Source organism: Cervus canadensis, chromosome 5, assembly GCF_019320065.1.
Source record: "Cervus canadensis isolate Bull #8, Minnesota chromosome 5, ASM1932006v1, whole genome shotgun sequence".
Classification (NCBI taxonomy): domain Eukaryota; kingdom Metazoa; phylum Chordata; class Mammalia; order Artiodactyla; family Cervidae; genus Cervus; species Cervus canadensis.
Genome location: NC_057390.1, coordinates 89,676,168 through 89,701,653, shown reverse-complemented (window position 1 = coordinate 89,701,653; position 25,486 = coordinate 89,676,168). Strand labels below are relative to the sequence as shown.

General features: G+C 60.9%; 1 protein-coding gene across 1 annotated transcript; it reads right to left on the bottom strand.

Moving 5' to 3' along the window:
- Nucleotides 1–38: 38 nt before the first annotated feature.
- On the bottom strand, nucleotides 39–23,426 carry CRB2 (crumbs cell polarity complex component 2). Its single transcript, XM_043469508.1, has 14 exons — nucleotides 23,378–23,426; nucleotides 23,106–23,231; nucleotides 16,000–16,323; nucleotides 13,461–13,656; nucleotides 13,179–13,318; nucleotides 12,315–12,500; nucleotides 12,024–12,137; nucleotides 8,398–9,270; nucleotides 7,801–8,309; nucleotides 7,074–7,239; nucleotides 5,616–6,399; nucleotides 4,680–4,796; nucleotides 3,931–4,048; nucleotides 39–2,108 (listed from the first exon to the last, which is right to left on the bottom strand). Exons 2-14 carry the CDS (start codon nucleotides 23,209–23,211, stop codon nucleotides 1,884–1,886), a joined length of 3,858 nt encoding a protein of 1,285 aa, XP_043325443.1. The 5' UTR covers nucleotides 23,212–23,231; nucleotides 23,378–23,426; the 3' UTR covers nucleotides 39–1,883.
- Nucleotides 23,427–25,486: the final 2,060 nt, after the last annotated feature.

The following is a 25,486-nucleotide window of genomic DNA, read 5'->3' as shown; positions in this document are numbered from 1 at the left end:
ATTCTGTGTGTCTCCCTCCCTGGTCTGTGCTTGAAAATTACAAGTTCTCAGAACTCTCAAGAACAAGAGGAGGACAAAAAAGAACCACCCAGCTTTTATACACCGGGGTTCCACCCAGAATGTCTTTTCTTAGGAATCTGCAAAAACACAGGTTTGCCAAATCTCTGACTTGATGAACTAATCAAGGCAGCAGCTTGGCTAAGCTCGTGGTACCAGATGTTTTCTCCCTGCCTTTCCCAGGAGCCACAGGGAAAGCTGGTCCCACCTCCTACAGGCTAAGGACCAAGCAAGCCCCAGGAGCCTAGTGTCCATCCTCAGCCCTCCCACCCCATCCCGTGGCCCCATCACCACACGGCTGCACCTCCCACTGTGCCTCTGGAAGTTGGATGAGACCCCTAGGGGGGCTGGGTAAGGTCGACCTCCAGTCAAGAAGTGGAAAGGAGTCTCCTGGTTTTGGCACAGGGGGCGCTGGCCTGGGAAACAAGAAGGACCAAAGGGCACATCTCCAGGTCGGGGACAAAGGGACTGAAGCTCAGAGGCCAGGCCCTCAGACAGGTGCTGAGATCCCAGTGTGGTGGCATCACCAGGGAAGGGGCCGGAAGCACAGCGGCCAGCTCTTCCCCCTCATCTGTGTCTGTCCACAGGACCAGCCCCGACACAGAGGCGGTGCCAGTGTTTGCTGAGCACCTGCCTCAGGGAACAACCCTGAGGGCTTCCTGCACATCCTCTCCTCGAATCCTCCCGGCGACCGTTAGGGAGGCGACTGGTCTGCAGGTGGAGGAGCAGCCTCGCCGGTGCGGGAGGAGGTGGGCGTCGCCCCCTGGCTGCCCCTCGGGGAGGCCCCTTCCCCGCGCTCTCGCTCTCCCTTCCCGACACCTCACAGGATGACCCGGGCAGCCCCGCAGCAGACTGGACTGGAACGAATCCCAGAGCCCCATCCTTCCCCACAGTCACCCGCCATCTTCCAGACAGCCCTGTGAGGTAGGCCAGGGCTGCTCTCGGCGTTCTCCGAGCGACAGGCCCGCAGGAGGCAGACTGCGAGGACCCCGACACTCCCCCACAACTCCACCCCCCGGCTCCTGTAGGTCTGCCCCGCAGTCCACATCCCAGACAGCGCCTGGCTCCAGCGCAGGGCAGAGTCAAATCTCCCTCAAGGAGCACCTGTTTGGGGAACCGGGCGCTTACACATTAACCTCGGCTCCTGCCCCCCACCCCGCTGATTTCCAGCTGCCTCCAGGCTGGGGGCAGCCTCCGGAGGCGGAAGGTGGGAGAGGCTGCCAGAGCTGGGGCTCTGGTCCTTGGGCCAGCCCTGGCCTGGCCTCCAGGAGCACTCGTGGCCCTGGGCCAGCCCAGTCCCGGGACTGAGAAGGTGGTCTCCTCCGCCCAGCTGCTCCTCTGTGGGGCCACCTGCACCCACTACACAATCACACACACAAACAAGGACAACATGCCCAAGAGCCCATCCCTAACACTCACATGGGTATCTGCAGATCAATAGTCCCGGGTACACACACACACACATACACACATGTACATATATACACACACACAGCAAAACACATCATGTGCACCCACAGGTGATTCTCCCAGCACAGCCGTGCATCTGCCGAGGCAAGACCTGGCGGCTGGATGGTGAGTGTCCACACCTGCACAGGCCCCTCTGTTTCCCTGAGCGCACCCCTTCCCCTCAGCCCAGCACGGGGCAAGGGCAGGGGCTCCTGGCAAAGGGGACACTTGCCCAGCAGGTATCCTGAGCCCTGCAGCAGCTCCCCAAGGCTAAGAAGGGGCCAGCCATTTCCCTGCAGGCTCCCAGAAGTGGCCTCCTTGGGTCTCCAGGTAGAAATCGAGGCCCTCACAGGGGCCGGAGCTGCAGCCAGCTGGGCCTAGATGAGTCTCTCCTCGGGCGGCACCTTGAGGACGCTGTCCATCTCCAGCCGGGCTCCGGCCACCTCCTGCTGGCTCGGGCTGTAGGTGCCCTCCGACTGCCGGCGCTTTCTGGCCGCCAGGATCCCTGAGAGGAGGCCCAAGAGGAGGAGGAGGAGGCAGGCGCAGGCCGCGGGCACTGCCACCTCCAGCAGCGGGAACGGCAGCGGCAGTGGTAGGCCCTTCTGCAAGAGACGCAGTAAAAGGCCTAAGACGGTGGAGCTGGGGAGACCCCACCGCCCCGACCCCGGGCCCTTCAGAGCAGAGGAAAAAAGCATCACTGGGCGGAGGCTTCCCTGAGAGCAAGTGAGAGACCTGGCCCCAGGGGTATGCGAGCAAGTGCCTAGGAGCCACCTATCATAGCCACTGCAAGGGGATTCCTGTACCACCAAGGGCTGCCAGTAGAAGAGAAACACATTTATTGAATGCCCAGGAGGAGCTCAACACCATGCATGGGATTTCACGTAAACCTTGCAGTGACCTGATCAAGTGAGAGCGAGGCCGCCCGTGAGGACAGGAATCTTTGGTTTATTTTGTTCACCCGTGTAGCCCCAAAATGCTGACAGGAGAGCCTGCTCAGTAGGCACTCGGTAAGTATGAGAGGAGAACACGGAGGCTCTGCCCAGATTCCCCCAGACACACGCGACTAGGGGCTGTCGAGCCAGGACTAGCACTGCCTTCTGTCCACCCCCAACACCATGCCGTGCCATGCCCAGCTCACACCACCATCCTGCAGTCTCGAATTCCAGCCAAAGGTCCTTCCTTCAACTGGCCAAGGTGGGCCTCAGCCCCCAGCCCTGCCACCCCCGCCTCTCTCAATAGACACCCAACCTGAAGTGATGGGACTTGATCCTTCCCGATCCCAAAGGGCACTCTGGTTTTTTAAAGGTCTGTGGAGACTATGCCTAAGCCCCAAGTGGGAGGCTTCTCAGGACCAGGGGGCCTGTGCAGGGCATGAGGTGGAGCAGGCTGACCTGGTTGATGGTGAGCTGAGTTTCCCCAGGGCCGACCACCACCCCCAGGAGACACACAGACCAGGCTGTGGGGGGCCCAGGAAAAACAACTCTTTCATCACAGACACCTGGATGCCCCATCAAAAGATTCTACAGACCTGGAGCTTTAAAGCCCCAGAATCACAGATTTCCAAGGGGGCCAGAGGCCCAGGGTCTCAGATTCATCGGCCCTCCCTCCGTCTCATGAGACCTCTCACCCCACTGTGGCCTGGGTCCCAGTCTCAGCCCCCAGCCCTGAAGAAGGAGCCCAAGGCTGTAGAGAAATTCACCCAGCCCTGAACCAACCAGGGCAGGCCAGCCGCCAGCCTGGGGGAGCTGTAAAGCCATTTCCTCCCTAGGAGGAGGGCGGGAGGGGAAGCCAGAGGCTGTAAAGTTCAACTTGAAAGGAAGCATTTCCCCAGAAGCAGAGGGGGTTGGGGTTTATGACCCGGCCCACCAGAAGCCTGTGGAGATCAAGGCGCCTCCCCAGGCTTCGTGCCCCCCTTGCCTCGCCCACTCTGGCTCACTTCTGCCTGGGCCTGCAGAGTCTGCTCTGCCCCTTGGAGGGGAGGAGGCCAGAGGGGGTCCACGCGCAGGCCGCCTGCTGGCCCTTATCTATTCGCTGCCCACCCCCTGCCCCCTTCAGCTGAGCCTGCCTTCACGGCAGCCAAGCCTTCTCTGGCTCAGAGTCCTGGGCTCCCCAAACCTTCCTACTTTCCAAACCTGGCTCAGAAACCACCAGAGATTACAGGCTGCTATATCCACCAACGTAAATCCCAGAATTCACTGCGGTCACCAGAGGAATGATGGGGGGGTCCCCAGGCTCCCCCTGAGTGAACAGACCTCCTGTGCAAGGGTGTGGAAGGGCCCTGTCTCCTTGGCCTGCTACTCCTCACCCCGTGACAGGGCTGGTCCAGGACCAGCTCCACAGGCCCTGTACACACTCCCCGCCCCGCACCGCAACATCATCTCATAAAGTCCAAAACAGGCCACCCTCCCCGTCGGCATCACTCACCACCACTTCACAGAACTGGCCTGAGAACCTGGCACTGCAGATACATTCATATACCCCATCGGCTGCCCGGCAGGTGCCCCCATTCAAGCAAGGGTTGGCTTCACAGGGGATCTGACACCTGGGAGGCAGGGAAGAGGGTGGGGCTGAGAACGCTGTTCCCTCCTGGGCTGCCTCTGGTTCCCCCAGCTCCTCTACCTCCTCGAGTCCGCCCCCACACCCTCCACACCCAGGCACCACTCACCCGCTGTCCCCAGCACTGTCCCGACCTGGGCCCTGCCAGGGGGGCCTGAGTTGAGTACGACCCTCATCACGCAGCAGATCCCTTCACCCCAACACTCATGACCGAGAATGACCCTCACTCCATCGAAAGCACAGGGGAGCCTGTGTAGAGGCACCTGCCCAAGGATGCTGACTTGTCTGGAGGGCCCAGAACCTCTATTTGCATAGTTTCCCCACGTGGTCCTGATGCTGAGTGTGGTGCTCTCAGAAACACCACTAGGCAACTACTCTCCAGCAGATGTCTGGTAACAGAGGATGATGGTCTTGGAAGCCCCAGAAGAAAAGATCTCAGGTGACAGAGGTGGAGTTTCTGGCGCAGTGATGGCTAAGGGCTGAGAAGGTGAGCAAGGATCCACACCCCACTTCACCCGCCCTGGTTGGAGGGGATCCGGAGGCCCACCCCCTGCCTTTGGGTCTGTACTCTCCACACTCCCCAGCCCACCTCCCAGGCTTTTGGAGCCCAGACCCACCTCTGCCCAGCAAAGCTCTCCTGGCAGCTGCAGTTGGCGCCCTGGGGCCCCTCCTCACACCGACCGCCGTTGAGGCAGGTGATGTTCAGGCCGCAGCCCTCTGGTGGGACAGGCAACCTGAGAGAAAGCACAGGGGCTGGACTTGGGTCAGGAACACGGGACCTGGCCCACCCCACGCCCCGTGGGTCACTCAGGCGACCTGAGCCTTCTGCATCGTCATCCAAGGAATTCAGGGCCACCTTCGACAGACCCTGCTGGAAGTCACGGAAGCGGTGTCTGGGGTGGGACACGGGGCTGCCCCTCTACTGCTCCAGCCCCACCCCCAACTAGGTGTACCACAGCTAGACCCTGGCAGAACCCTTGGAGACTCAGAGACCACTGAGGAGCTGATGAAAGGTAAGGACCGTCCCCAGTAAGAGCAGGCTCCTGGACATAAAGCCTGACCTTCTTTGCAGGGAGAAGGGGAATCAGACCTCTACCAGACACCGTTCTGTAAGCATGGCTCCGAAAGAGCTGGAAGTCATAGCCAAACTGAAAAAGGGAAGCGGCCTAGGCTCCGACCATCTTTCTCTGCCCCTGTCCCACGGGACTCAGGGAGGGGGTATATGTACGTGGTGGGCAGTTGGGCAGAAGAGCCTCTTAAGTTTCTTCCAACACTAGCTCTGGTTCCCCCACCCCCACTCCCAGAGGACAGCTTTGTTTATCTCAAATTTAAATTCACCCTGGTGTCCTGTATTTTATCTGGCAACGCTAGGGGGCTGTTGTTCCCAAGTTACAGATCACAGGGAGTTGGCTCAGAGAAGGGATGGGGCTGGCCGATGGAACCAGCGCTTCCACAGTCGGGCTTCCAGTCTAGTCTGTCCATCCACCACCCCGAGGGCCTCCCCTCCACTCCTCACCCCTCGGACCCAGGCCACCCCGGCCAGCCGAGCGCACCTGCAGCGCGGGCCTGCGAAGCCAGGCGGGCAGCGGCACTCGAAGCGACCGTCTGGGTGCGCGTGGCAGCGGCCGCGGGCGCAGGGCGCCGAGCGACATGGATCGGCGCGGTCCTCGCAGCGGGGGCCCTCCCAGCCCGGGCCGCAGGCGCAAGCGAAGGCGTCGAAGAGGTCGCGGCAGGCGCCGCCGTGCAGGCAGGGCGAGGGGACACACACGGGAGCGCCGCGGCAGCCGAGGTGCGGGGCGGGCGCTCCGGCCCAGGCCGAGAAGGGTTCGCGGGAGCCAGGGGCCGCGCCGGGCCGCGGGCGCGCCAGGGGTAGCGGGTGGCCGCCGAGCGCCACGCGGCCCAGGCAGCCTGTGAAGTTCTCGGCCAGCAGGACGCGCGCGGCTCCCGGGCCGCGCAGAAAGTCAAGGTCGCCGGCCAGGCCGCGCAGCGACACCGGCGTCGCCGCGCCGTCCAGCCAGAGCAGCCAGCGCGACGCGGCGGCCGCGGGCTGCTCCATGGCCAGGCGCACGCGGTGCCAGGCGCCGTCGGCCACGCGCGGCCCGGGCGCTGGCAGCACCGCGCTGGGCAAACCGGGGCCGCTGCGCACGCCGGCCGCCAGCGAGCCGTTGCGCACCGCGAGCCACACGGCGCCCGGGCCGTCCTCAGCGCGCAACAGCCCGGCCTCGGAGTCGCGCGTGCGGAAGACTAGAGAGAGGCCGCTGAGCGCGCGCCCCGATGACGCGTTGTGCCCGCTGAACTCCGCCGGGGGTCCCTCGCGGAACGTGGTCTCAGCCACACCTGCGGGGGGAGAGAGCGTCGGAGGACGGCCTGTAGGCCCCCACCCCAACCCAAGCACACCTGGGTGATGTGGCGACCAGTCGCCGCCTGCTACCACCGCCCCCCCACACCCCGCCGTTTGGGCCTGGGGGCACACACACCCACCTGGGATCTAATCCCAGGAAGTGTTCCCCGTACCCCATAGAACTCTCTTACCTCCAGAGAACCAACTCTGGGCCTCCACCCTGCCCTCCAGGTCACAAACCAGGCAATAATACCCCTCAGAAAATCTGCCCACGCCTTTCCTTTGTGACGCTGCCCCGTGCCATCACTGTGGCTCACTCTTCACTGCAATCCTTTGAACTGTCTTCTTTTTAAAATGCTGAGCATGGCCTTCTCCTGCCGGCCCTCCCATGGCTCCCCACTGCCCTTGGCAGAAAGTCCCAAGTTCCTATAAACCTCAGAGGCCTTTGCATGTGCTTTGCCCCACTCCTGAAATGTCGCTCCCTGTGCCCAAGGTCTTGTTTGCCCTTGAAAACCTAGCAAGTGCTCTCCTCCTCCAGAGAGCCTGTCCTCTGGGTGCGGTGGGCTGGGGCTGCTGCCATCCTGTCCACTGGCCCCGAGCCCTGAGGCAGGGGACGGATCTAACCCAGCTTGGGTGTCCAGCACATGGGCTGCCCAGGGCAGGCACTCACAGACAAAGCCATCAGGGACCTCCTCACAGGTGGCAGGCGGGAGACAGGGCTGGCCAGGACACCACAGCTGCTGGGCACACGTGGGCCCGGTGAAGTTGGCAGGGCAGGTGCAGTGGAAGTCATTCCAGGTGACGAGGCAAGTCCCACCATTGAGACAGGGCTCAGGCTGCAGGAGAATCAGGACAGGGACTGGCTGAGGCCTGGGGCTGGCATCACCCCACCATAAACATCCCTACAGTGAGTGGCTCTTCTCTGGGCAGATACATTATCTCCTCACAAACAAATAGAAAAGTAACTAGCATTCCCATTTTTCAGATGAGGAAACTGAGGCTAGGAGAAACCACTCGCCTGAGTCACCAAGGCAGTAAACAGAAGAGCCCAAGCTCAAACCCAGGCTATTCCAATTCTAGGGCTGGTGCTTTGTTCATGACCCTGGGTGTCCCTCTCCACCAAACAACTCCTGCAGAAAGTCTTGGGCAGCCCTCTGCCCAGGCTGGGGTGTCTGTCTCAGACCACAACTGAGAGGGTAGGTATGGGGACTACCGGAGGGCAAGATCAGCTTGCCGGAAAAGAAATGAAAGCGAACCCTGCTCTGTCTTCAGCCTTGGAACCGTGGGCAGGCGCCCCACCTCCTGGTGCTACCCTGACCAGTAGGAGGACATGCTGACTCCCAGAGATGCAGGGTAGATCCTGGAAAAAGGACCCACCCCTTGCTCTTGGCACTCACATTGCATGTGTCCTCAGAGACACAGCCCGTGGTGAGGTTCCAGGACTGCCCGCGGCCGGGCACGCTGGGCAGGCTGGAGTTCCCCAGCAGTGACAGAAAGAAGGGGAGGTGGAGGTCGTTGAGTCGCACGTCCTGCATGCAGCCTCGGAAGGGCCCACCCCAAGGCTCGGCGTCAGCAGGGAGGAGCCTGCCGCCCACGTGCACCTGCCGCCCCACACCCTGCAGCTGATCAGGCCCGAAGCTGAGTGTCACCAGGTGGCGGAGCCCATCATCCCAGCGCCCCGGGAGCACCAGGGCAGGACTGCCCAGCACCTCCGCCCGGATCTGGCCCTCGCTCAGGAACACTGTCAGGCCAGCAGCTGAATCGTTGGTGAGCTGGAGCAGAAGGCCAGCAGGTTCCCGGGTGCGGAGGAGGAAGGACACGGTGAGGTTGGGGCCTGGCGGCTGGTCGAGTAGAAAGGAGGCAGAGCTCAGGGTGCCCCCCAAGCCAAAGGTGGCAGCAGGAACCTCTGCAGGGAGAGAGGGTGCCAGGCATGAGGCCTGCAGACCAGGGCAGGCACAGCCGCTGCCCTGGGGCCCACCTGGCCCATGCCTCACCATCGGCACACGTGGGACCACTGTAGGGCCGGGGGCAGTCACAATGGAAGTGAGTCCACAGGTCCACGCAGACCCCTCCATGGGCACAAGGCAGAGGCTGGCAGTGCTCCTGGTGCTGGCAGCCCAGGAGGACATTCTCGCCAAGGTCCTCGGGCAGCAGGAGATGCCCGTCCACCTGCACATCCTGGAGGCAGCCCGCAAAGGCCATGCCGCCCAGCTGGGTGAAGCGGGACCCAGCAGGCGTGGGGGCCGGGGCAGCAGTGGGAGGCATGGCCACGGGACTGGAGGCCACACAGAGGCGGGCAGGACAGCCTTCATGCCAGAGCCGCAACTCCAGGACCCCCAGGCGGAGCGTCACCTCCGCTCGGTGCCAGCGGCCATCATTGAGGGGTGGTTCCAGCAGCCTCAGGACGAGCACATTCTTGCCATGGCTCCAGAGTGTGGCCTGAAGCCTGGCCTCCACCAGCGCCAGCTCCACACTGCCTTGAGTGTCAGAGCACGTGGCCAAGGCACCCACACGTATCGTGGTACGAAACCTCAGGGCGAGACCTAGGGAGCTGCCAGCTGGCACCGAAGCTCGTACAGGGTTCCCAGCCACCATGGAGAAGGTAGTGTTCTGGCCACAGAAAGGTCCATGGGTACCAGGTGGGCAGCGGCAGGTGTAACTGTGAACCCCTGACTCAAAGGTAGGGATGCAGGTGGCAGTCGGTGGGCAAGTGTGGCCCTGACAGCCAGTGAGTGGCACAGAACAGTCCGGTCCACCCCAGGCCTGGGGGCACCCACAGATGTAGCCCGCCACGGTGTCTTCACAGGTCCCACCGTGGAGGCAGGGCTCCGACAGGCATTCGTCCATGTCTTCCTCACACGTCGGGCCTTCAGGAGAGACCAGGCCAAGGCTCAGCACCAAGGTCAGAACCACAGTCTTGACCCAGAGCCTACCTGCTTCTTGGGACAAGGAGCTCAGTATCCATCAACCGGACCCATTCCCGATTCTCAAAGGACTTCTCAAGGTCCTCGGAAGTCCCTGGAGGCTGGAATCCAGGATGCTCCTTCTGTTCCCACTCTGGTGAGTCTCCAGGCCCTGTGGAGTCCGTCCCCTATAGGCTCACAAGTGCCTGCTCTCCTCCTACCTTGCCTTCCCGGACTCACAAACTCTCAGGGCCACAGTCTAGTGTCCTCTAGCTCGCCAGGCTTCAGAACCCCCTCCATCATCTAGTGCATGACCTGGCCCAGTTCCTCTGCTGCATAAGGTCCCATCACTCACCCTGGCACTCACGACCCTCATGGCCTGGATGCTACCAGGCATTCAGATGTCAACCCGCCTCCCTACAGACCTTGAGCTGCCTGTTCCTCCAAGCATTTCCTGGAAAGTCCTGCCATACCGCTCCCTCTGCCTGGCATGCCTCATTCTCCCTAACCCTGCCTTTCAAACTCCTACTCATCCAGCAAAGCCCAAATTCAAATGGCCAATCCTCTAGGAGGCCTTCTCTGACCCTCAACAACAAGCTACTGTGTCCCTCCCAACTCCTTGCCCACTCCCAGGCACAGTTCCTAGAACCCTGGATTGAAAATATCTGTTTACACAGTTGAGATCTCCTCCAGGGGCCTGGGTATGTCCTTGGTGCCCAGCAAAGAACATGGCATGGCCCTTGTGAACAGAGCAATGAAATGGAAGAGGGAGCGGGGACGGGTGTAGCATCTGTGGCACTGGTGCAGGCCCTGGCTCTAACGCCACCCCCGTCCCTCTGCCCTAGGGCCCTCGCTCTGGCTGCGAGGGGGTCACACTCCCCTCCAGGAGCCCGCAGGTCAGGTATTCTGGCCCCAGCATGGGTCTAGAGGCCACAGCCCCACCCCTGCTCAGCCACAGCCTCCACACAACCACCGAGGCCAGACCTGCCTGCATATCCCAGCCAGGAGGGAACCCAAACCCAGAGAAACCAGCAGGCTTTGAATCCTGGTCCCAGTCAGCCCACAAACACCACCGCCACCTTCCGGAGATGGACGGCCCCACCACCCCACCTCCGTCTGTCCAAGGACCCCACCCTGCCTACCTGCCAGGAGCCACAACACCCGCAGGAAGGTCCCCAGAGCCCGCAGCCCCATTGCATGTCCCCACGGACGGACTGAGAGTGGCGGGCGGGCACCAAGGCTGGGGAGCCGTGCTCCCTGCCTGGCCAGCCACCTCCTCCTTCAGTGCGGACTCAGGAATGCCAGGCACTGGCCTCCCCCACGCCCAGCACAACCCAAAGGGAGGATGGCAAGGAGCCCAGCCCCACAGCTGGGGTTCCCCCTCCCGGGCTCTGACCTCAGAGGGCTGACCTCCCTGTCACCCATCAGCTGAGCTCAGCATGGGGAGGAGCTGGGCTTCCGCTGACCCTACTGAACCTGGGGGATGACGCGCCGGCACGAGAGCCCCTCCAGCTTCCTCTGTAAGGGGGCGGGGGTCAGAACCCGAGTCAGGGGGCCCTGCTGAGGAGGAGCACACTGCAGAGAGAGCTTTGCGGAGCAGGGCGTGCTGCCGTGGGCCCACTGTGTGCCAGGCACCCACGAGGCCGCTGCCTCTGGGGCAGGACTCAGGGAACCCCAGCCGTGGGGGGCGCAGGAGATGGGCCTTCAGGGTGCCCAGGGGTGTTGGCCACTTGGGAGTGGGAGGCTAAACCCCAGCATCTGTGTGTGGGTGAGGGTGGAAGGGACAGCAGTGATCACCCCCTCCTTCCCCTGGGCTGGGGAGCGGGTGCCCAGGAACCGTGCCAGGGAGAGGAGGCCCTGCATTCTGAGCAGGAATGCGGGCGGGCAGGGGGGAGGTGCCACAGGCATTCCAGAGGAGCAGGGACGCTCCTCGGGCTCACCAGTGTCCGCAGGGAAGGATGTCCGTGTGTCTGTGTGTCCGCCGTTACCCGAGGCAGGGAGAGGCCTCTGCAGGCCCAGCTCCTGCCCACCCTTCTCCGGACGCTGTCCCCCAGCTTTCCATAACACGCCCCCCACCCTCCACCCACACACTACCCTTCCGCTTCCACCTCCTCTGTCCCGGCAGAACTGCCCTGTCCTCCCCGCAGGCCCTTGGCCTCTGCCCAGCCCTTCGATGTCAGGTGTCTAGAGCCCTCTCTGCCCATCACCCCACACTTCCTCCCGGACAACCATGGCTGCCTCTGACCCCAACTGCCAGGATGACACTCCTGACCCCCTGTCTCGGGTCCCTGTCCTGGGCCACAGACCCCGGATCCCCAGCCCCCCACCCAGACTCCTTCCCATGGGTGCTCCACAAACAGACTCAGGGTGGACGACTGAACCCACCATCCTCTACCCAGCGCCACCCAGGGCAGAAACTCAGCCCGCATCTCTGACACCTCCCACTCACACCTGGAATAACCCTCAGGACCTGGAGTGTGCTCCTCGTAAGTATTTCTCAATCTCCACTCCAAAACATTTTCCCTCCTCTCCCACCCCCTAAGCCCGGGCCGCAGCGCAGCCCTCTCCCCTGTTGCCTGGGCCACCGCACCTACCCCCTCCCTAATGTCCTTAACCCCATCAACCCAGCCTCCCCACATCGGCCAGAAGGAATCTTCTTGCCCAGGCCCACCAACTCTGACCTGGCCCGGCCCCAGTGCCCACCCAACCCTGGGCACCTGTGTAGCCGTCTGGACAGTGGCACTGGAAGCCACTGGGCAGGTCCTGGCAGAGGCCTCCACTGAGGCACGGCCGTGAGGCACACTCGTCCACGTCCACGCCGCAGTCGTCCCCTGCAAGAGGCCCAGCTGTGGTTCCCTCGGCCCCCTCAGAGCCCGCCGGAACTGGAAAGGGCCCATTTTTATGGCTAGGGAGACTGAGACCAGAATGCTTGAAGCCTGCTCCAGCATCCCTCCCCTGCACCTGGACACTACAGACCTGCTTCCCCGGAAGTGGGGCAGGGGGCTCACCCTCAAAGCCTGGAGGGCAGCGGCACACGAAGCCAGCGGCCTGGCGAAAGCTGAAGGCACCCGGGAAAGTGGCCTGGACGCTCCCGTAGAGGGTCGGGTCTGAGCGCTGCAGGCACTGGCCCCCGTGCAGGCAGGGGCCCACCGCACACTCGTCTTCATCCACCTCGCACCGCTCGCCACTGTAGCCTAGAGACACACGCATGGGCATCGGGTCCCACGGGGCCACCGAGCAGCCCCCCTCACTGCTGCCAGGCCTGCCAGGGCCAGGCTGGGACAGCAACTCAGAACACTATCATGGACGCTCCGAGGCAGGGGCACACTGAGGGGGCAGGAGTGACCGGGACAGCCTGCATCAGCATCATGTGACTAATACCACTAGTATTTCTAGTATCACTGACACTCTGCTCCTGCGGGGCCCTGTGCCAAGGCTTCATGGGCTTTCCTCATTTACTCTTCTCACAATGGGCTTCCCAGGTGGCTCGGTGGTAAAGAATCCGCCTGCCAAGCCGGAGACCTGGGTTCGATCCGGAGAAAGTTCCACTGGAGTAGAAAATGGCAACGGACGCCAGTATTCTTGCTGGGATAATCCCATGGACAGAGGAGCCTGGCAAGCTACCGTCCATGGGGTCGCAAAGAGTCAGGACTGTGAGAGCAGGCAGCAGCAGCAGCAGCAGCGGCTCCCAAGAGCCCAGCAGCAACTGCTATGATCAGCTCTGCTTCGCAGATCAGGAAACTCAGGCCCAGAGAAGCTGCAGTCACGTGGGCGCACTCTGCACCAGCGCGCACCGCACTGGCATCCCAGGCCTGGCCGCCGCAGCCTGTGCCCCCGCCCCCCTGGGAGCGCGAGCGCGCACGCGCACACACCTGGCCAGCAGAGGCAGCGGAAGCTTGAGAGGCCCTCGAGGCAGGACGCGTTGTTCGCGCAGGGCGCCGACGCGCACTCTAGCACCTCCAGCTCGCAGCGCTCGCCTTCGTAGCCCGTGTCCGCGCAGTCGCACCGAAACCTGAAGGGGGCGCGCGGCCCGAGCTGAGCACGTGCCCGAGCCCCCTGCCGCCTGCCTCCACCGCACCCCGCCTCGCGCCCCCACTACCCCCGCGCCGGCCCACCGCGCAGCCTCCCGGCCCGGGGCACGGCCTCCGGCTCACCCGTTAACCAGGTCACGGCACACGCCCCCGTGTGCGCACGGCTGGCTCTGGCACTCGTCCAGGTCCAGCTGGCAGCTGGCGCCCCCGTAGCCCGGTGCGCACACGCAGCGGTAGGAGCCCACGCCGTCCAGGCACGAGCCCCCGTGCAGGCAGGGCGCCGAGGCGCACTCGTCCACCTCCGTCTCGCAGGTCACGCCTGGACAGGGCCCGAGACAGACGGACAGCTGCACGCCCAGGGGGAGAGCGGAAGGAGCCGAGCCAGGCTGACCCCAGACCCACTCCAGACAGTGTGACCGGCAGCGGAATGTCAGGATCCGGAGAGGATCCGTTGGTGCGTCTCTCCAGAGCAGGTGTTTCTTGCGCCAGCAGTGGCAGTGAGAGGGAAACAACACAGACCTCCCTGCCCCCTAGAGCTCACCGCAGTCTAGCCCGGGACATGGGGGATTAGTCAGTATTACATAAATGAGGATTGATTTTTTTATTTTGATAAGCGCTACTGTGGGTACGTGCTAGATCCTGTGACGGCAAGAGTCAGAGCCTTAGCCTGGGGAATCTAGAAAGATGAGAAGGCATTCACTAGACTAGGATAAGGGATTGTGCAGGTAGTTGGGATTCCAGGGACACTGTTGGTGAAGACCCGTTGGAAGCAAAGGGGAGAGAGGAGAAGGGCGGGCAAGAGTGGGGGGTGACAGGCCTTGGGGCCAAGTAACACAATCCCACCTTATCCTAAAAGTTTTAAGCAGCTGACTTACACGGTCCTCTACATTTTAGAAGGCTCGCTCTGCTGGCTTTTTGTGGAGGGTGTAAGGAGGGACACCAGCAAGGAGAGGCATTCCCCAGTGAAAGATGCTAGACCAAGGGAACCAGCTCCTTCGGGTTTTCCCTGTACTGTCTTGCTTTTTTCTTTTTTTTTTTTAATTGAAGGATAATTGCTTTACAGAATTATGTTGGTTTCTGCCAAACTACCATCTTGCTTTTAAAACTGAAAGTCCTGTGTCCTGGGAACCCTCTCAGTCCTGGACAAAATTAAATCAGTTGGAAGACTTGTGGGAGGGGCTGTGGCACTGCAGGGAGATGGAGGAGCTCAGAGGTTGGAAACGTGCTGCGGGAGCTCATCGTGGAGCCCACTTGCATCGAACACTCCGGTGGCCCTGCCTCTGCTCCCTCAGTGGGATTGGTCATGGGGGGCCGGGGACCCAGCTGGCTCCAGCTGGAACCTTCCTCATTCCCGTTCCCGGCTCAGTGAGCACAAAACAGAGCCCCTCCTTCCTGTGACCCAGCCCCACTCCCACCCTCTGTGCCAGGGGGAGCCAGGCCCAGGCCGCCTGGAATCCCAACCTCCCCCGCCTGGCTCAGAGCGGAAGGAGGAGGAAATGAATCACAGCAGACGCTGCCCCCACTCACATCCACAGCTCACCCAGAAAGCGTTACCCAAAGTGTCAGCACCGCACATCCGGGCACACACACACCTGCTGGCACCCCCCACCCAGACGGTTCCCACAGATGTATTCAGGGAGCCCAGACACCCATGGATGCTGGCGGAGACAGAGGCCTTTTGCATGACCTCCTCACACGTCCACAACTAATCTGCCCAGACACCTGCACTCTCACGTGATGAGAAAGGTACACAGAAGCCACTTCCAAAGTTCATTTTCATCTGTGTGCCAAGATGTCTTTCCATGATACAGCCCCTCTCCTGGAGCCCAGCCCCCAGTCTGTATGCCTAACTCTGAGTGACCTCAAGCTGCCCTCTGCAGTCAGAGGGAGTCATCTGAATTCAGGAACCCAGATTGTCCACACTGCAGGTTCCCGGCTGCCCTAAACCCAGCCTCACTCCCAGACCTGTCCCAGCTGCGCCCTGCTTCCCGACTTGCAGGCAGTTGCTCCAGGTTGCTCTCAACTTAGAGCCTGGATGGGACTGGGACAGGGACATACTCTGGAGGAGGGAACTGTACCCCTCAAGACAGCAGAGATCCCTGGGGGTACATCTTCATTACAGTTTGAGCAAGACCACCAATGTCTCTGCAGGAGCTGTGGGGGGGGGGGCTCTATTCACAGGCAGGTATGGGGGGGTCTGCATGACAACCTGAACCATACCAGGGGTGTTCATGCTCTCGAAGCATCAGATGAGCCACCAAATGACAGGTCTGGAGTGAATCGATACTGGAAATACTGTCTAGACGTGTCCTCACTAAAGCCAAACCAGGCCTATCTGCACTCTAGTCCCAGAGATGCCTGAAGGGTGTCCCCTCCCCCAGCATCACCCAAACCCCACAAGGGACTGAAATAACATTTGTCCGGTGCCCGTTCTGTGCCAGGCACCGTGCTAGCTCTAACCCACATTGTCATCCAGAGCTGCCAGGGTAGCCTGAGAAGCATCAGTTCCGCAGCATGACCAAGAGTGGGTACACCCCAGAACTGCCAGGGTGCCTAGAGGGGTCTCTACGCTAAGGCCAAAGCCAAATTCACGACCTGACCACTCTGAGTCGCTAACGGGGCCGACATTACACAGGCCTCCGGGGACAGCTGGGGCCATTACCTTCATAGCCGAGGGGGCAGTGGCACTCGTAGCGATCGGCCAGGTTGTGGCAAGTGGCCCCGTGGCGGCAGGGCCGGGACGCGCACTCGTCGATGTCCAGCTCACAGTGTGGACCCTGGAATCCGGGCACACAGTAGCAGCGGAAGTCATCGGGCCCTGGGCCCTGGGGCACACACAGAGCCCCGTGGTGGCATGGCTGACTGGCACAGCCCTGGGGCTCTGGGGGCACGCAGGTGTAGCTGGCGTTCTCTGTAGCATGGCACTCGGTCCCTGGAGCGCATGGGTCTGAGGCGCAGGCGCCCGGGGTCTCCGAAGGCACCGTCCCTGCAGAGAGAGGAGACTGGCTGGGCAGGGTGGGCAAGGGCTACTGGGACACCCCTCTCCCCACACCCAGGTCCATCCTCAGATCCCAGAGTTGGTGAGCAGCTGAGGTCGTCGGGACTCAGGAGAGGGCCAGGGGGTCTACAGACAAGGTCCCAACAGGCACCCAGGTCTGGGAGTGGTTTGGGGAGCACCTCCTCCATAAAGGAGGGCCCAGGCTGCCTGACTCCCCAGGCAGGACTAGTGAGCAGACGCCCCCTGACCCTGTGAGCTTCGTGCTCCAGTCCTGCACATCCCCTCAGCACCCCTAGCAGGCAGGCCCTGGCAGGCCCCCTTTACAGGAGAGCGGGTCCAGGCTCAAGTGTGAAAGTGAGGTCTCTGGCTTCAGTCCTGGCTCAGCCTTCAAGGTCCGTCCGGGTGCTCCAGCCACACCTGGGCAGGGGTCCCTGGCCTCCCACTGCCCACTCCGCCACTCCTGCTGGGGGTCTAGTAATTCCATCCCTACGTGAAACTGGAGATGGAGGACTTCAAAGGCCCCTCTCCCCGCTCCACCCCGCTTCCCCTCCCAGAACTTCTCACCGGATCCGCCATCAGTAAATGTGAGCAGCCGGGCTGGCCGTGGCCATAGGGTACAGGGCAGGTAGTGAGACGTGCTGACCAAACTCCCGGCTCCAGCCACTGGATGTCTCCGCGAGGCAGAGCTCCCTCTGTTAGAGGGTCACCTCCTGATCTGCAGCCCGCCTCCCTCCCGCCCTCCTTTGCTAAGAGCCGTCAGTGTCCAGCTGGTATAAGAACTTAGAAGCTGTGAAGGCAGAGAGCCCTGGGTTCAAACCCCAGTTCAAAACAAGCTGTGAGACCTCGGGCAAGTCGTTTCTCCTACTGAGGGATGATAATGATATGTGCCTGGTAAGATGAGGGCAGATTGAAAGCCTTGGGATGGCAGTCAAGTGCCCACACGTGCAAAGAACTCCGTACGTGATGGGGGGAGGGGAGCGGCCCCCGAGAAGGAGGCACACCCCCGTCCCCTGCCCCCCCCACCTGGTGCTCCAAGGTGCCCCACCCCCACCCAGGTTGTCATCCAGACACTAACCAGGCCCCAGCACAGCTTCGGGCCCTGTGCCTCCCCTCCCCTCCCCAGCGAAGACCCCCAGATAAGGCTTGACAGCCTCTCAGGCGTCATCCACATTCCAGCAGGCAGGGCGGTCTACCGGCTGGGAGACAGAGGTACCAGCCAATGACCCAGGGAGAGACCTGCTGTCAGCCCCACCCCTGGCTCCCAAAGCATGTGGTACAACTCAGCAGGGGCTCACTCCCGGGGCTTCTCACTAAGAGGGGGTTGGGGCAAGCACCCACCCAGGGCCGGGCATGTGGCAAGGGGGACAGAGGGTCTGAAACACTGTCCGGCCAAGACAACCTGGGGTGCTGAGGTTCACAGACCCTCTCTGCCCACAGCCCCACTCCCCCAAGCCTGGTCTTGTGCGTGAGGACAGGGGGCTTCTGGGCCTCTAGGAGGGGCTTATGGGCAGCTTGTCTTTCTTTTTCCCACCCTGAGTCATGACGGCTGGTCAGTACAGAGCCTAGTCCCCCAGGGCTAAATAGTCTGAAGGAGGGGGGAGGAAGGATGCTGTGATGGGCATCAGACCAGCTTGCGTGAACAGAGGGGTCTGAGCAGTACCCACCTTGTGGGTGTTGTGAGGCAACACTGAGGGGACGTGAGTGAAGCCCTGCTGGGCACCAGTGAGCCTTCAGTGAGAACTCGGGCCATTTTGACCTGGGTCCCTGGACCCAGCACCCTCAGGAGGATCAGCACAGTAACCACAGCTCCCACCGTGAAGAACCCTGGCTCTTGGGTCCTGTGCCAACAGGCCCCTCATTTGATCCTGACAAGGTGTCACCCCTCATGTGTGTAACCCAAGGGTATTTGTTGTTTAGTTGCTCAGCCCTGCCCGACACTTGCAACCCTGTGGACTGTATCCCGCCAGGCTCCTGTCTCCATGGGATTTCCCAGGCAAGAATACTGGAGTAGGTAGCCATTTCCTCCTCCAGGGAACCTTCCCGACTCAGGGATCTAACCCCAGGGATCGAATCCCCTGCATTGGCAGGCAGATTCTTTACCACTGAGCCACCAGGAAAGCAGGACCATCCTAAGGGATCCCACCCCAGTCTGGAGCTTTGCCCCCTGATTCAGAACCCTCTATTTCAGAGCAGATTGGAGAGACAGCACCTGGGGGGACAGGGAAGGTGCTTTGTCACCGAAGAAGCAGGTGGCCCCAGGAGACAGAGCCCGGCCCCACTGAGGAAGGAGTTTTCCTGCAGGCAGAGAGGGAGGCAGCCCTCTGTCCCACAAGGCATGCAGTGGTGTGGCAGTCTGCACCAGAGGGACAGCCATCTCTCTCGTGTAATCTCTGTTTTCACATTTACCTTAGGGGATAGACAGTGCTATCATTCCTATTTCACAGTTGAGGAAAGTGACGCTCAGAGATAAGTGACTTCACAGTTTCCCAAGAGGGCCTGGAATCCAAACCCAGGTCTCACTGCTCCAGAGCCTCCACCCTGGGGGGTTCCAGCATCACCCCAGGGCCTGTATTAAGAATACAGATGCTAGGGCCCCACTCCAGATCCAGAGATGCAGAACTGTTGGGTTCTGGGGCCCAAAAATCTTCACTGCAACATGCTCCTTGGGGAGTTCTTTGCACACTGAGGCTTGGGAACAAGCACTGACCTTGGGCTCTCTGCCTCCAGGGAGCCAACCCAGGAGGCCAGGCTCACCCAGGAGGCCAGGCTCGCCCAGGGCTGAGGGGAGGAGAGGTGAGGATGGCGGGTCAGAGGAGGGGCCTTCCCGGTCTGGCTGGAGGGGCGTGGCCTGTTGCCAGGGTGACGAGGGGCCTGTGCTTATCTTTACAAATCCCTGCTGACCTCTCAGGCTGCCTGGGACGACCTGGCCAGGGCAGGATTAACGGACACTCGCCCCTCCCCTCGGACCTGCTGCCCTGCCCTGGAAGGCCCAGGACCCACCTCCCGGAAAGGAATTTTCTTCGTGCAAAGGACAGGATTATAGTAACAGGAACCGTTCGTGAGTGCGTGTGTAGCTGGGCTACCTGTCTTACATCTATTACCACATAATTGAGTTTGATTCAAACTGGACAGGATGGGAGCCATTAAGAAAACTTCTGTTTAACTTGCCCAGGACCACCCCTCAAAAAACTAAGCAGCAGATCATTTCCAGGCTTGTGAGAGGTCCACCTCTCCCAATGCTTCTGAAACTCCCATCCTGCAAACTCTAAATTGCCACCCACGTATTGTCACTTTAGAGCATTCTAGCCCAGCCTCCCCCAAACACGTAAAGAGACTCGAGATTCAGAAGGTTTGCCTAAGAGTGCAGTTTCCAATATCAGCCTGGGCGGAGCGGGCACTCTTCCCTGTCCATCCTGAACCCAGCTGCTAGCAATCCCAGGGTGCTCCAGGCCTTGCTCCATGCCTAGTAACTCCTATATTATGTGCACTTGTAACAGGCCTAGTGAGACCTGCCAACAACTGAGAAGTGTTTGCTGAAGGTGGGTTTTGTGAAGCTTCTCACCTTGACAAGGCAAAAAAGAATATATCTAAGAAGCCACCCAAGATCCCTTACGATATGCTTCTAGGGAGAAAACTATCCATCTAGCAGCATGAGGCCCCAAGGGCAGGGCTGAAAACAGTGCAGCGCAACTGAGACAGAGCCATGGGGAAAGAGCTAAATGATTCTAACAAGGGAGGAGAGTTTGGGATAGTCTTTTACAAGAATGTTTATCTCCTGAGGTTAAAAGGCAGCGTTTTGATAATCCCAACAATAGCCGTCCACTGCCTATCCTTTGTCCACATTGGCAAATCCCAGTGTTTCCAAACCATGATCTCAGAGGGCTGGGGCCATGGAGGAAGGCACTTTCTGGAAGGAGGATGAGGCCAAGCAGATGGGTTTCCAGGCCCGCCACCCCAACAGGCCACTTTTAACTGTTAGTGGCCTCTGGCTTCTGTCTAAAATTTCCTTCGAAACAGGGTTTCACGCCAAACCTAAGTTAGAGAACCACTGCATTTTCTTGCTGAATTCTTGTAGCAGCTCTCAGCATGAGGTGGTTTGCTGCCTTTAGACAGAAGCACAGAGAAGAGAGGTGACTATACAGACTAGTCCCATAGGCGGCTGTGAAATCCTGGCCCCGCCACACACCAGGTGTGACCCTGGGCAAGTTACCGACCCTCTCGGGGCCTCGCTTTCCTCCTATGTAAACTGGGAGTATCAGAGTTGACCTCACAGGGCTGTTGTGAGAATTAAATTCCATCGTGCTAGTCCAGTAGCCTTGACTGCAAGGAGATCAAACCAGTCCATCCTAAAGGAAATCAACTGAATATTCATTGGAAGGACTGATGCTGAAGCCAAAGTTCCAATACTTTGGCCACCTGACTCAAAGAGCTGACTCACTGGAAAAGACCCTGATGCTGGGAAAGATTGAAGGCAGGAGGAGAAGGGGGCAGCAGAGGATGAAATGGTTGGATGGCATCACTGACTCAGTGGACATGAATTTGAGCAAACTTGGGGAGAAGGACAGACGAGCCTGGCGTGCAGCAGTCCAGGGGGCCACAGAGAGTCGGACATGACTTAGCAACTGAACAACAACAAAAGTCCAGTTTCTGCCACGTAAAGGCTGGTGTATTATTCATTCATTATCTTTACGTGGGGCGAACAGTGAAACAACAAATCCTATCCAACAAATCCTGCCGTTAGGGCGCTAGTGTGTGGCTCCTTCTCCCTGCCTCTGTCTTCCAGGTCTCCACCCAGCTCGGGCTGGAGGAGGAGCTGGGTTTAGGGCTGGACTCGCCACCCCTTTGTCAGCCGGGCTCCCTGGGTGTGCGGGGCAGCAGGGAGGGAGGGATGTGAGAGCCCGATGTGCCCCACTGTGCTCCAAGATGCCTGGCGCTCTCCTAGCAACCAGCCAGGCTTTTGTGGCCAAGTGGGCCCAGACGGAGGGGCCCCGTTCAAGGCCTGGCAGGGGTGGGCGACAGAGCCAGGGGCCCAGGGCATCCAGAACCCCATCCCCTCAGGAATGGAAATTACTTTTCAAGTGACATCATTTCCCGCCCCTGCCCTCCTGGCAGTCAGGCCCTGGGGACCTGGTCTCCAGAAATATTCATGACCATAGCACCCCCACCTAAGCTTTCTGGGGATCCTCAGGGAGAGGGCTCCCTGTGCTGAAATCACAGGGGGAAAGGCCGGCCCTGGGGATCCCAGCAGGGCTAGGTGGGGGTGAGTGGGTGTATCAGCATCCGTTCCCTTCTGCAGCAGCCGTCTCCTCGGTGTTCACTCTGCCACAAGGTTGATGTGAAGGTACATTAGCGCGTGAATGCACACCCCTGCGTGTCACGTACAGGTGGGTGTGTGCACAAGTGCATGTGTGGTGGGTCCACATGTGCCTGTGGACACCTGTCCGTATGGTGGTGTGTGCCCTGGTGCATGCCACCTGACCATGCTGCTGTGTGCACGTGTGTGCATGTGCATGCACATGTGTGGCTTGTGTGTGCACGTGTGTGCAGGTGTATGTGTGCATGTATATGATCTATATGTGTGCACTGTCGGGTTGGGGACAGACACCAGATCCCCAGACTAGGACTCCATGCCCCTCATGCAGAGATCAGAGAGCTGGCCCCCGTCTCCTCTTCAGTTTGCCTCGGGGCCCAGCTTGTAAGCCCCAATCCCTCCCTTTGCCTCAGTTTCCTCCCCTGCACACGGGGGCCTCATCCTCCAAGGGCCCAGCAGAGGGGAGCGGAGATAAAGGTTTTGTGAGCCGGGCCCTGTTAGAGGCTGAAGAAGGCCACAGGTAGGGGCCTGGCGGGGGAGCGCTGGCCCCACACCCTGGGACTCTGAGGAGGTGGGGGCTCCCCCAGCGGCTGCAGAGGCCAGGCCACCCTCCTGCGCAAGGCTTCCCAGGCCCGGCCCGGTAGCCATAGTGACCAAGACAAAGCGTGCCCAGACCCCCCAGGAAGAATTCCAGCCCGCGCACACGTGAATCCACTTGGACAAAAGCGAAAACCTCTTGGTGAACAGAGTCTGACTTCACAAAGCCCTTTCAGCTTGATCTGGGAATGCCAGGAGTGTGGGGGCAACAGTACCCAGCCACCCCCCAGGGACCCCAGAGCATCCCCAGCCCTGTCCCTCACACACACACACAGCCCGCCCCCCACCCCCACCCCATGAAAGCGAGGCAGGCAGAAACCCTGGGTCTCTTTCCCTCTTCTCCACTGCGATCCACTGGGCTGGGGTCTGCGGCCCCCACCCCATGTCCCTATGTGGAGAGCAGAGACAGTTCATCCCACTCGATAACCTGTGCCCCACAACTCACACTGGGATACAGCCCGTCTAACCCACAGAGCCTCAGACACAACTCCCGGCTCGTGCGGGACGGCTGTCCCACCTCACAACTTAAAGGCACCCACAACCCACAGTCCACACCTGCACACAGCTCACATCAGACCCCCTAGACTCGGGCCTCACAGGCAGAACACCCCAGCCCAACCCCCCCCACCCCCCGCCTTACAGGGTACAACAGCCCACCCGTTACCAGACCACAGGGGCCACAGCTGGCCAAGATCCCCCAGAAAGCCCCCCTGGACAGCACAAGCCCCAGCGCCCCACAGCAGTGCACGCCTGTGCACCCCACCGTCGGCCCGGCACCCACATGGACAGCCCCATGGCCTGAGGGGTCCGCTTTGTGGGCAGCCTAGCCCCAGGCTCCCCAGGCCTGGGACCCCCAACTCACCGGCCGGCAGGGCGGGGACTGGGGCCCCGTGCAGCAGCAGCAGCAGCAGGACCAGGAGCGGGGCCGAGGGCCTGGGGTCCGGGGTCCCCGGCCGGGCCAGAGCCATGGCAGCGCTCAGCTCGGCGGCTGTGGGAACAGGCGGCCGGGCTGGCTCCACACCCCCCTCTCCCTCCAACCAGCACTAATGCCGTGGACAGAGGCCCGGCCCCTCCCGCCCGCCCCTCCCCCTCCTCCCCCACCGCCCCCACCCCCGCCCTCCCCGGCGGCTCCACCTTGAACCGCGTTCTCGAGGAGGGGTCTGAGCCACCCCTCTCCCCCAGCCCCGGGCTCCAGGCTCCAGATGAGGCCTCAGGGGCCCCCGGGGGTCTGACCTCATCTCAGGGCCCACCCCTCTCTCCCTCCTAAACCGCGCCCCCCCCACCCCCACTGCCTTGTCCTCCCACCTCTCAGGTCCTGCTGCCTCAGCCTCCCAGAGACATTTCTGTTCTGGGGGCTGTTCTCACCAGAGGATCCAGCTACTCCCAAATCCTCCCAGCGATCCCACCCTGCCCCCCTCCCCATCATCTCTCAGCTCCCTCCCCAGCCTGGCCAAGCTCCCCTCCCAGACCTCCTCTCTGCTGGAAGCCGCAGGCCCTACCACTCAGCCTGGTCCTCGCATCCCGCTCCCTCCCAGGGCTCCCTTACACCGCGAAGGCGCCCACCCCCTCCCCACCCCCCTCCCCCCTGCCGCTGAAGCCCCCCTCCACACATTCAGTCCACCACCAACTCCTGGCAGCTCGTCCTTCTCAGAGTCCCTTGGTCCCCCCACCCCTTCTCTGCACTCCCACACTGCCACACACAGCCCCTCTCACCTCAGCCCCCAGGCCAAGGCCCCCATTCTCACCACCCTCTCACCAGACAAACTGAGTCTCTTCTATTTCTCCCCTTTGCCTAGATCTTCGCCTTTGCTGTTTACGACCCCAGAAGCCTCCCTACAGTCCAAGGCAGTCCATTAAGGCAGCTCTAAGTGGCAAGCTTTCCCTGCTCTACTGCTGGGAAGTCCTTCTTGTTGTCTAATCTTACAGTCTCCTGCTGCACTTGAGGTTTGCTTGCTCCAGACTGGAGAGGGGAATAGTACTTATTTGCGTGGAGAGGAGGAGTTCTTGCGAGGACCTGGACCCAGGAATCTAGGTCATCTCAAAGGCACTACAACATCAAAACGCAGCCCATTCTTCCACTGCCCTCAGCTGCGGTGAAAGGAGAATCCCTCACTGAAAGGACTTCCTGAAATGAGCAGCTGGCCCCTGCCAACTCATCCCCACATGCCCCAATTCAATGACCATGGACTCGGGCCACCCAGGCCCTCTGCTGGGCTCTGTATGTGTCCCTGACACCCCGAGGGCACAGTCTGGAGAGACAGACCTGAGTAATTGATGGAGCTCCAGGCTGCGTGGGAGGGATGGGCAATGGTCCGTAGCGGTTCTGGGAAAAGAGCAGCGGGTGTCACGCAGGTCATGGGCAGCGGTGGCTTTGCTGTCCTTCAGCGCCAGGAAGTGCTCGGAGAGGGAACCGAAGGCCTGGTGGGTCCTTGTCCAATCCCTGCCCCATCTCCACCCTCGGTCTTAGTCCTTATGGGGTGGGGGGTTGCTCCTCGGTTTTTACAAGTGAAGTGTTAGTTGCTCAGTCCTGACTCTTTGTGACTCCATACATTGTAGCCTGCCAGGCTTCCCTGTTCATGGGATTTTCCAGGCAAGAGTGCTGGAGTGGGTTGCCATTTCCTCCTCCAGGGGATCTTCCCCACCCAGGGATGGAACCTGGGTCTCCTGCATTGCAGGCGGATTCTTTACCACTGAGCCACCAGGGAAACCCTGGTTTCTGGAGCTCCCCACCAAAATCACATTTAATTCTCTGCCTCTCACGTGCACCAGGAATCTCACCCTGCTCCACACGGAAGCCCTTCCCATTCTGTTGGGAAAAGTACAGTCTCGTCAGCTGAACAGATCCAGGTTTGAGCCCAGCTCTACTACTGACTAGAGAGTGACCCCAGCACGTGAATGCCTTTTCTGGGCCTGTTTCGTCACCTATAAAGTGGGGGTGATAATGAGCTGAAGCAGGTACTCTTTATTCTGCTTCTCAGAGATCCAGGCAGCCCCAAGCAGAGAACAGGAGGGCCCCAGGGCTCCCACAGCCCCTGGGTCTCTGACATACAGACACAAACACCCATGTTTCTACAGTGAGCTCCACGGTCAGAGGGCGCCCTTCTGAGCTCCCATTCTCAGCCCTACTTCTTCTTCATTGACTAAAGCCTGTGACTGGGTGTGGATTCTTAAAGAGATGGGAGTACCAGACCACCCTACCTGCCTCCTGAGAAACCTGTATGCAGGTCAAGAAGCAAGTTAGAA

Excerpts from the sequence above, each read along its gene's own strand:
- CRB2 (XM_043469508.1), bottom strand. The coding sequence starts at position 23,211 with ATGGCTCTGGCCCGGCCGGGGACCCCGGACCCCAGGCCCTCGGCCCCG. Across the intron at positions 13,657-15,999 it reads CTGCCCCCTCGGCTATGAAG|GCGTGACCTGCGAGACGGAG; the intron begins GTAATGGCCCCA and ends GGCCCTGTCCAG. Across the intron at positions 4,049-4,679 it reads GAGAGCTTTGCTGGGCAGAG|GTGTCAGATCCCCTGTGAAG; the intron begins GTGGGTCTGGGC and ends CCTGCCTCCCAG.